Source organism: Marmota flaviventris, chromosome 9, assembly GCF_047511675.1.
Source record: "Marmota flaviventris isolate mMarFla1 chromosome 9, mMarFla1.hap1, whole genome shotgun sequence".
Taxonomy (NCBI): Eukaryota; Metazoa; Chordata; class Mammalia; order Rodentia; family Sciuridae; genus Marmota; species Marmota flaviventris.
In genome coordinates this window covers 58,600,519-58,612,425 of record NC_092506.1, presented here as the reverse complement: position 1 = coordinate 58,612,425, position 11,907 = coordinate 58,600,519, and the positions used below count along the sequence as shown (strand labels likewise).

Genomic DNA, 11,907 nt, shown 5'->3' with positions numbered 1-11,907 from the left:
GTACATTTGACTGCATAAAGGTATGAAAGTTTGCATGTGGCACAATACCTTCCTATAAAGTGAATGTTAGTATACCTATAGAATACTTAGGATTCACAATTTTCCAAAAATAGGAACAGTCTTTGCACAAATATACTTTTATTATTTTTATTTTGCTTTTTTGCAGCAATTCTGCGATATTCAGAGATGGTCAATTCCTTCCACACCCCACTATCCCTTCTCCACACTCATGATTTACACTAGCTCTGGGGAATTCTTTCCTTAATTAGTGATACATCTGAATTAAACAGTGCTTTTAAAGAGATATTTAAGCACTTCCAATAGCTACTGATCACTCCAATTCCTGATTTCCTTCTATAATAATTATGTATGAATTCTTATTAACCCTCTTCTACTGAATGTTGCTTATAATAATGTGAAGGAAACATTTTCCTCATAATCAATGGATATTTTTGAGGTATTGGGTAATGTCTTTCTTCTTCCATGGAACAGAGAGAAGCATTAGCCTAGCCTATAGTCCAGTGATCATAAAATATGAAGAAGTTGGCCAGCATCATCTCTGAACCAGTGAGTTCGTGAGTGCATCGGTTTCCATCAGTTGTCCCTCTTACTTCCCAATTTTTTGTCCTTCAGTAAGTACAACTTTTAAAATTCTCCAACTCGGATCTGACCCTGAGAAGTACCCTGGGTTCTTCCTGTCATGGGGTTGTTCAATGTCACTCACCCTGCTTCTTTCCTCCTGACTGGTATCCCTGGTCTGGAGAGTTCTCATCCTTGGCTGGCAGGGCCCCTCTGTGTGATGTATGCTGTGGCCCTTGGGGGAAACACAGTGATCCTACAGGCTGTTCGAATGGAGCCCAGCCTTCATGCACCCATGTACTTCTTCCTGTCCATGTTGTCCTTCAGTGACGTGGCTATGTCCCTGGCCACACTGCCCACTGTGTTCAGAACGTTCTGTCTTGATGCCCGCGACATTGCTTTCGATGCCTGCCTAATCCAGATGTTTCTCATTCACTCCTTCTCCATGATGGAGTCAGGTATTCTACTGGCCATGAGCTTTGACCGCTATGTAGCCATTTGTGATCCCTTGCGCTATGCCACTGTGCTCACCAATGAAGTCATTGCTGGAATGGGTTTAGCTGTAACTGCTCGGAGCTTTGTCACCCTCTTCCCTCTTCCCTTTCTTATCAAGAGGCTGCCTATCTGCAGATCAAATGTTCTTTCCCACTCCTACTGCCTACATCCAGATATGATGAAGCTGGCTTGTGCTGATATCACTATCAACAGCATCTATGGACTCTTTGTTCTGGTATCCACCTTTGGCATGGACCTGCTTTTTATCTTCCTGTCCTATGTGCTCATTTTGCATTCTGTTATGGGCATTGCTTCCCGTGAGGAACGCCTCAAAGCTCTCAACACATGTGTGTCGCATATCCTGGCTGTACTTTCATTTTACGTGCCAATGGTCGGAGTTTCCACAGTGCATCGCTTTGGGAAACATGTCCCACGCTACATACATGTCCTGATGTCCAACATCTACCTCTTTGTGCCTCCTGTGCTCAATCCTCTCATTTATAGCGCCAAGACAAAGGAGATCCGTCGAGCCATTGCCCGCATGTTTCACCGCATGAAAGTGTAATTTTTGACATCCTGCTTTAGGATCTGATGTTTATTATGGGCTGGCTTCTCATCAGAGGAGTCCTCATTGTTATATTTATCATCATCTTCATCAGTTACGAGATAGATACCTCTACTGGAGGAAAAGTTGTAAGACAAGAAATGGAGACACAAACTTGTAACACAAAATAAGGAGTTCCAAATGAAAAGAACATTCAGGAAACACCAGTAGCATTCACAGAAAGGAATAAATTGGAAAATATTGATGATTCAACAAAGATAGAGGAAGATTAACCTAAGCTAGGAATTATCTTCTACATAGAGTTTTAACACAATACTTAGTTTCACTAGTATTGAAACCAGTCAGTGTGACTGGTTCTATTTCAAATTATTTATGTGGATTAGTTCAGTTAATATCAGCAATTATCACATGAAACACAGAGAATTGAGTTAATTGTTCATGCTTGCCAATAGATTATATATGAGATGAGATTCAATATGAGTTTATTTTCCATATTAGCATGACAGCAACCACACAAATATTGCTTCTCTGTCTAATTGGCATCACTGAAAATGACCACTGTGGTCTTGCATTTTACGTTTTCCCCACCACTGCCATTCTCAAACGTTCATGAGTTGCTTCAACTTTACAGAATGAAATCTGATGCACTGTCAGAACTCACCACAAAATGCACAAACAAAGGTGACCCAGGAAAAGTGATAGTGATTGACATTTAAAAGAATCTTTAAACTCGCTTTAAATCATTTCTCGGCATACCACTCAATCCCTTCAAAAAAAAAAAATGTTCATTATCTGCAATATCTGAGTTAGTTCTTTTGGCAGGGAAGGAAGCTTCATGCCATATGCCTAATTTCTCTTTCTCTGCTCTTCATGGTATTATAACTTTTTTCCACACAGTGACACATTAAGAGATGGCAGAAGTTATCTGTGTCTAGGATTTTCAGCTCCAAAAAGACAAGGAAAAAGCAAAATAGAGCACTTATGGTTTAGGTGTTGGAAAATGATTCTTTTAGACTCTTTCTTTGACTGGCTAATTTTAGTGATCTCAGACTGTTTAGGCTTACTTCAAGACCAAAAAAATATATATAGATAAAATAAAAAGGAAATGCTCTAGATAGTGCAACCTAACTTTCCAGGAAAACTGGCCTGGAGATCTCATAGCAAAAAAGCATACAGTTACACTGGATTTTTTTTCTGGGCAAAGGTCTGCTGAGAAAATGTTAAGGAGAAGTGGCAGGAGTAGAGGAAGGAAGCTGTTTCTGAATGGAAATAATGTAAATATTTGGGAGCCACATTTTCAAAAATGCCCATAACTACAATAAGGGACTCATAATATATGTGCCCTGGCCCACAAAATAAGGTATCTTTAGAGGAATGATAGAAAACAATTAGCCACCAGAGGTATCTCTTTTTCTTCATACATATGCACAAAGAAAAGCCATATTAACTTGGAAAGAAAGGGGCCATCTATGAGCCAGGAACAAAGGCCTCACCAGAAACAAACTGAGTGTCATCTTAATCTTATTGGAGTTCTAGCTTCCAAAGCTGTGAGTGAAAAAAAAAAAAAAAATATATATATATATATATATATATATATATATATTTGAACCAGCCTACTGGTGGTATCTTGTTAAGGCAGCCCAAGTGACTAATACACCATATGATTCCAACTATATGACATTCTGGAAAAGATAAAAGTATAGAAACAATAAAAAGATCAGTGATTTCCAGGAGTTCAGGGAAGGAATGGAGGGATGAATAAATGAATGCAAGGCATGTTTAGAGCAATGAAACTATTCTGTCTGATACTGTAATGGTAGATAATGACCTTATATGTTTGTCAATCCTGTAGAATTAGAGTGAATTCAAAGAGTAAATCCTAGGGTTATGGTTTGGTTATGGGTATTGTTCTCGAAAGGACCACATGTTAAAGGCTTGGTCCCTAGGATGGCAGTATTAGAAGATGCTGTGGATCTTTAAGAAGTGGGACATAAGGCTGGAAATGAGGCTCAGTAGTAGTGCTTGCCTAGCATGCCCAAAACCTGGATTCATTCCCTACTAGAGGGTGGGAGCCAGAGGGTGGGAAGTCATGGGAGGTCCTTAGATCACTGGGGACAATGCATTCAAAATGGATTGTGGCCCAGGTGTGGTGGTGCATGCCTGTAATCCCAGAAACTCAGAGATTAAGGCAGAAGGATTGCAAGTTTGAGGTCAGCCTCCACAACTTAGTGACACCTGCCTCAAAATAAAAAATAAAAAGGGTTGGAGATGTAGCTAAGAATGCCCTAGGGTTCAATCCAAAAAATAAATAAATAAATAAAACAGTACTCTCATTCTGCTTCAGATATATATATATATATATATATATATATATATATATATATATATATATATATATATAATATATATTTTCTGTCTGATACTGTAATGGTAGATACATGACCTTATATGTTTGTTATATATTTATATATATATATATATATATATATATATATATATATATATATATATATATATATAAATCACTTATTTGCTCCCAGAATGCACTCCTGCCATTGCTATCCATGTCATGTGGTGATGCAATCAAAGGCAGCATTTGCTCAGCATGCACTATGCCATATGGACTTTAAACCTCCAAAACTGTGGGCTTAAACAAAACTTCTCTTTATAAGTTAGTCATCTCAGGTATTTCATTGCAATAACACAAAACTAACTAATGCACCTAATGTAAACTCTGGATTATGGAGAATAATAAGATATTAATATTAGTTCATCTATTTTAACACATGTACCACATTAATATAAAATGATAACAATACAGAAAACTATTGTGTGAGGGGTAGTTTCTTTGCAAGTTTTCTGTAAACCTAAGACTACACACACAAAAAATTACATCTATTAAATTTTTTAATAATAAAAAAGTCAGCATGATTTCAAATGGAAAATAATTAAGATATTTATTGGTTTTGGGTAATATATGGTATTCATTCAACTTAAATAATAACCTTTCTGATTTATATAAGAAGTTCCTATTGCAACATCAAAACTCAATTATTTTAATGAACATGAGATTTAGGTTTTAAATGAATACACAATGTGAAGGGCAAGGCTTCGGGGGCTAAAATACAAAATTAGGACAAACACCCATTGGCTGCTGCACCATGGGCAGCAGGAGAGACATTCTTTTTAACATAAGCCTGACCTTAAAACCAGATGGTAAAACAGGAGAAAAGACAAGAAGGAGGAACACACATGCCTCCAAAAATAGCATATGATTTCTCTGCCTCACGACCAGCACGCGAGCTTCATAAAAGAGGTTCGAAGCATAGAAATTAACTAGTGAGTTTTAAAATTAAAGAGACATATTCTCGTTACCTTTAATGCCCAGCTCCAGAGACGGCTTCTCCTAGCTCCTGCCTCCAGCCACCTAATGCGGTGGCGAGGTTTACACAAGAGGCTAGCGAGAGAGCTAGAGCACGCCAGGGAGTGAGCTTTTATTGGGGAACAAAAAATTCAAGGGAAAATCCCATCCAATGAAGGTCGAGGGGGGCAGCATTCCAAGGTCAGGGTCAATGATTGGTCTTCGGGTCAGTGGCCAGGCACACCCCCACATGGACAAGCCCTCGCACCTGGGACAGGGTAGGGAAGGCTCTGACACAGTTGTCTAAAGCGCCTCTCACCCAGCCAGGGAGGTAACTCAAATCACGTGGGAGAATGGCTTCCCACACCTTTCCACTTGATTTATCTCCTCCTTTTCCCATCATCTGCTGAAGCACTACTGGTTTTCAGGGTCTATGAGAAAAGACACCTTTTAAGGTTTTCATTTTCCTACAAGGCAAAAGAAACACCTAGGACTGCTCCTGCAGCTGTAATCCTAAACAGATCTAAGCTAAGCCCTGGTTTTTACCTTGAATAGGAACTCTTCCATTTCTTTTTATTTAACATGCTTTTTTAAAACCTCAACATTCTTCCCTATTAAAATAACAAATTATCTAATTTGGGCCCAGAAAAAAAAAATAGGCAAAAGAAAATTCTTATATTTTTGGAGGTCCCTTAAGTTTACCTTTAACTTAAGAAAATGAAATACTGAACACTTTAGCTAAGCTTGTGAGGGGACTAGCTTGAGGTTTATGGAAAAAAAAGATAGTATCTGAGTGGTAAAAGCATGTCCCTGTAATGAGTCAAGGATCATCCTTCAGCATGGCCTCTGGTGAATTGAAGAAGAGATAGAGAAGACAAACAAGGTGGAAGAATTTAGGGTAGAATAAGACATTTAATACATGTGTCCCATAGGTAAGATTTACAGAAGGGCTAACTAAGTAGAATATAATAAAAAATGAAAAAATACAAATCCATTTGCTTAGGATTTAGCCAGTTAATTAGTGTGGACCTAGGAAGTGGGGCCATCTTCAAAAAGTAGTTATTGAAAGAAGAGATTAATGTCCAGGCCCATCAGGCTCATCTTCTGAATACCTCAAAGAGGTCTTGTGCCACTCCAATGAACTAATTTCCAGGTCTGATCAGCTTGGCTAAGAAAAGGTGACTTTGCTACTCCAGCCTACAGTTCAGTTAGGTAAGAAGTGATCTCCACTCAGCCATGGTTTTACAAAGCAGTAATTAAAAGCCAGCCACAGAGAGTTTATCTTCTCAGTGAGGTTATGTACAGCAAGGGCAGTCCTCATAAGGAGAATATCCACTACCTCATTATCATTGTCACTTGGACACATTTACTATGTACCCAAAGGACTCAGAGTCCTAAGTTTTTTTACTTCTTTCTCAGATAAGGGATCTGTGGTTGCTGCTTGTATATAGAGCATGCAACCCATGACCTCCAGAAAGCTTAACAGAGGATCTGCTCCTAAATGCTTTCATGTTTCTTAAAAAAAAAAAAAAAAATAGTTCATGAAGTCAGCAGTTACTTTGTGAATCATCATCTTCCTGAACACCAACAGAGAAGAGTCACTGCCCGGGAATGACCCTCTTCAGAGGAAGAATATTAAACAACCACCAAATGGACATGAATATCAGAAACCAAAATTTTGTTTCATGGTTTTGTCTTACTAAAAGTAGAAAAGATTTGTTTTGGCTCATATTTATAACATACAGTCTTTTTTTTTTCTTTTTAGGAAGGTTAGTTCATCAAATGCATATAAAAAAACTAAAGAAATAAATTATCCATTGTGTAATTATTTAATTCAGTTCATTAATCTGATTGGTACATATGTAATTCTGATGTCTACTGACAACACCTGAATATTTGATATTTCATTGAAATTCACACAAGTCTCCAACACTCTTCAAATGTAAAATACAATTCCCAGCTAAGAGTTCCTATAACTCTTTAGAGACATATGTCACTCACCCAAAGAACTGGTAATGGCAGACTTAGATGACGAACAGTTCTCCATTACAGAAATTCAAAAAGCAGAGCTGGATATGAGACATCCTTGCTGGTACATCATTTACTGCTGGCAATGTTGATCAGGGAATTCGCCCTGAGGTGCTTCTCAGTCTTCATTCCTTCTAGCGGAGGTAGTGGTCACTGCCTTTGATACACTCCAGCTAAACAGTGTGGAGGCTTTTATTGGGGAAGTGGTGGAATTTTGGTGGTAAAGTATATTCCTCTTTTACCCAAAGGAAGTTAATACACTATGGAAAGTATTATTTTACCAAATTGAACAAATTTAATTTATCTCAGAAAGAAAAACATTTATTTAACAAGTCTTTAAAATAGGGATTTTGTACATATTTATAAGGCTGCAACAAAACAAAATATGTATACGTTTTCATATATGGTAGAAATATCTTTCAATGTTACACAAGTCCTTACCTTCCCATCCCTGTGCCCTGACTTCTCAATTATGTAGTTGAGACAGAGTTGAAATTTTTCAGAAGCATAAAAAATACTGGACTCAGCAATATGGTTCTAATTTCAGATACAGATCCTGAAATGGTAGAATATAAAGAGCCAATTTGGGGGGGGGGGTAGTGCTGAAAATTGAACCCAGGGCCTTGTGCATGTGGGGCAAGCACTCTACCAACTGAACTATGACCCCAGCCCATCATTTTTTTTTAAATAAGAAAGGAGATACCCGTTGTCACCATGACTTTGAGGGATGTGATTCATCTGTCCTTGATATTCTTCTTCCATTTTTGCTCATAACTGTGTATTGATTCATTTCTTTCCATTTTTAATCCTAATATATAAATCATGAAGATATTCCAGGATCACTGGGAGGATGGCCTGCAGGGGGAGGGGATGGCAGAATAGTTCTCTCAGTGACTTTGCTGTTACTTTACCTCTGTAGTTGTGCAAACAGCACCTGCCTCTGAGTAGCACCCATCTCTGAGGCCACCTCTGTATGTCAGAGCTGAGTCTGCTCTGGGAGATGTTCTGCCCTCTCCTGTTTCCAGCCTTGAACACTACAGACTTTGCTTCCAAGTTGTGCCTTCAGCTTGAGAACTGTGTTGGGTTGTGGTAGAAGTTCCTCTATCTGCTTCTTCTAAGCTCTTTCCCCTACATCATCAGAGCATTCTTTGTCCCTTGCCTATACACTTATTTGTGTATGTGGTTTCCTTCAGGCTGAAGCTCTATCCTATTGGAAGGGTTCATTTGCTGGATATTTCTGAGATTCTCCAGGGCTTAGGACCATGACCACACTTCTAGATCCTCTCCTATCTGTGAGTTCTTAGAGACTTTAAGATGTGTTCCATTCTCACCGATCAGTCTCAGAGCCATATACCAAACATTCTGTTGGGATTTAGTCCTCTCCAAATGGGAACGATGTCCCTTGGATTTCCTATTACTGGGTTATGTTAAAGATGTCATCTGTAAGTTCTAATTTTGTGTGATTTTTCTGTCTTGGTTGCCTAATATGGAATTCAAGAGATATCTATTGAAAATTTAAGTGCATACTTCATTTTAGTTCTTGTTTTTATTATGTGGTCCATATAGATTTTTTTTCAAAACTTATTTGATGTTCTTATGAGAGAGGAAAAAAAGGTAAAGCAATATCTATGAAAAATTAACCTTTTACCCCAATTCTACTTTTTTCGATTATTCCTCAGGGTTGAGTTTTGCCTTGGTCTGTCCACTGTCCAGTGAAAATCCCACGTCACTGTGCTCACTTTTTCCAAGGGTTCACCAGGCTGTGTGGTCTGGACCGTTTCCTTGGTATGAATTGCAGAGGGTTCTTCCCTTTCCATGGCTGCTATTCTCCATGAATTTCCTGACATCCTTCAGATGCTCCCCTCTCTGAACCAGAATATGCTGAAATCTCTGAGCTGGGCTGCTCAACCTAGGACAGGAGCCCATGTTGCAGCCGACTGTGGAACCAAGCTGCATTGCCACCTCAGGGACTTGTCCTCCACTGATCACCAACATCTGTTGATTTCCATTTAGTGTGCTATTTAACTCCCCAGAGAAAACTGAATCGTACCTCTGCTCATATCTGAGAGATGACAGCTTATTTCTCTTTTGTAAAATATTTTTCCTTATTCAAAAATTCTAAATACAAGGATTCATGTGTATTACGTTCATGTAAATGTGACAAGAATGTGTTCCATCCTACAGCACATAGGAGTACTCATATTTCAAAAATGTAAATTTGGTTTAAAAAGTCATTATTGTGCCTTTAATTTTAAAATTTACATATATTCAAAACTATTATTCTTTTAACAATTCTTGAGTAATACCTATAATCTCAAGTCACATAATCACCAATTATAAATAAACATGGTATATATGTATGACACTATTTTTAAAGTATTTTAGTGCATTATAAATAAACATAATAGTGGGGTTCATTTTGACATATTCTCATCTACATGAAATATAATAAGATTCATTTAAGTCCCCAGTACTTCCTTTTTTCTTACCTCCTACCTCCTGTTCTTCCCTGTCCGCTACTCTACTGTTCTGTCTTCCTGTTATTTAATGTTTTTTATAGATGCTTTATACAAATAAGACATTCATGATAGCATATTCAAATATATATATATATATATATATATATATATATATATATATATATATATATATATATATAGTATAATGGATATGTACCATTATTTTGTGAGATTCACTAGAAAGCATAAGATCTATTAAAAAACTCTTTCATGTTGAAAAGGTATTTGGTGCAACTGTGAAATTTAAAGTAAAGTAGGGCAGCCTGATGTTTTGAGTTACAGGCTATAGCAGAATACACCAGAAAACTAATGCCAGAAACCCAACTGTCACTCCATGTCTAGAAGGAGATTGAAAGACTCCAAAGGACTAACCTGATACACCCAAGCATAAACAATAGCAAGAATCCTTAACATGTATGATTTTCCAGAACATTTCTTCCTGATCAGAGCTTGGGTCCAAAAAGCATCTTGTGTAGCCTCTTGCGAATCTCCTTAGTCTTGATAGAATAGATAATTGGGTTCAGCATTGGAGGAACAAAAAGATAGATCAAGGACATGAACTTGGGCACATACTCAGGGGCATGCTTCCCAAATCAATGAACCATTGACACACAAAGCATGGGTATATAGAAGATGAGCACAGCACAGATACGTGCTACACATGTGTTAAGTGTCTTGAGCCTCTCTTCCTTGGAGGCAATGGCCAGCACAGAGTGCAAAATGAGCACATAGGAGAGGAGGATGAGCACTGAATCTATACCAAAGGCAGCAATGACGACAAAGACACCATACATGCTGTTGATGGTGGTATCTCCACAGGGCAGGCGGATCATGTCAGGATGCAAGCAGAAGGGGTGGATCAGGACATTGGCCCTGCAGAAGGGCAGCCTCTTCAGGAGGAGAGGAGGTGGAAGCAGCATGCAAAAGCTGCGGATGATAATGGATATGCCTATGTAGGCTACACGGGCATCAGTGAGCACTGAAGAACAGCGCAAGGGGTTACAGATGGCCACATAGCGGTCAAAACTCATGGCCAACAGGATCCCACATTCTGTCCAAGATAAAAAATGGATGAAAAACATTTGGGCCAGGCAGGCATCAAAAGCAGTCTCTAGAGCATGAAAACACATAGAAGCCAGGACAGTGGGCAGTGTAGAAAAGGACACCCCCAAGTCAGTGACAGACAGAAGGGACAGGAAGTAGTACATTGGCTGGTGCAAGCTCTGCTCCTCCTTGATGATGAAGATAATCAGGGTGTTGCCTAGGATGGAGACAGCATAAAACAGCAGGAGGAGGGTGGCCAGCCAGTGCTCCAGGCTTCCCAACTCTGGGAAGCCCATGAGTGTGAAGTTGGTGGTACTTGAGAGGTTAGTCCCCAAACTTCTCATCATAGTTTCTGAATGCCCTTGAGGGAAATACAAACATAAGGAAGTGAGGACAGACAGTGCAAAAAGTGAAGATCATAAGTAGTTTGTATCTTGGGAAATAAGTGACAATGGCTCAATTCCAATATCAAAGATCGAGGGAAAGTTGGAAAAGAGCAGATTGTACTTCAGACCCTCTACTGTCCGCAGTACCCCCAGATATGCCATGGGCTCCAACTTGTTCTCCAAAGAAATCCTAGTCTCCTTTTGGGTCATTATCCCCCATTCTCTCTGTATCTGTGTTCTTTACAGAGGATCTATTTTTTCCCTAGTGATGGAGAATCATTGTCCTTTTTCTTTCCACTGGTTCCTAACTATCAAATTCTTCAATAAATGAGGTACAATGTGTCTTAAAACTCTGCACCTAATGACGCCTGCTCTTTCTTACATCCTCTCAGGCACCTCTCCTGTCCTTCCTGCACACCAGCATCACTCCAGGTCCTCATCTTCTTTTTGTTGCTTGAGCCTCCCACTTATCCACTGGGAATCTATCACTCACCCCTCCACTGCTGATTGCTCCTGGTGTTTCTGTCCCATGTGTTCACACATTCTTTCTCTCTTTAGATCATAGATTCTCAAATCATAATGTATGTTAGATTTACTTGAGTAGCTTTTTAAAAACTCTATGTCCCTACCACACCCATACCAATTAAATGACACTCTGTAGAGAGAACTGAGGAATCAGGTTGTTGTTCTGGTTGTCTTTTTCATCCTCCAGTCAATCCCAATAGGTAACCAATTTCTTTTTAAAAAATAGGTTTTTCAATACTGCTATCAATATTAAAATATGTTCCATTCCCCCCTAACTCCGTGTTCACTGAAAATCAATCTCAAGAGATATAATCTTAGGAAACAACAACAATAACCTCTCTTATCCTTCTGGTAATCACCCATTTCTATTCTCTCTTTCACAAGTAACATTCCCAAAGTTATTTT

At 38.8% G+C, this 11,907-nt stretch overlaps 1 protein-coding gene and 1 pseudogene across 1 annotated transcript; one reads left to right on the top strand and one right to left on the bottom strand.

Moving 5' to 3' along the window:
- Positions 1-700: 700 nt before the first annotated feature.
- Positions 701-1,639, top strand: LOC114098449 (olfactory receptor 51I2). Its single transcript, XM_027942696.2, has one exon. The coding sequence runs from the start codon at positions 701-703 to the stop codon at positions 1,637-1,639; it is 939 nt and encodes a 312-aa protein (XP_027798497.2).
- An 8,351-nt stretch (positions 1,640-9,990) lies between these two features.
- On the bottom strand, positions 9,991-10,935 carry LOC114098562 (olfactory receptor 51I2-like; annotated as a pseudogene).
- Between the last annotated feature and the right edge of the window lie 972 nt (positions 10,936-11,907).

Excerpts from the sequence above, each read along its gene's own strand:
- LOC114098449 (XM_027942696.2), top strand. The coding sequence starts at position 701 with ATGGGGTTGTTCAATGTCACTCACCCTGCTTCTTTCCTCCTGACTGGT.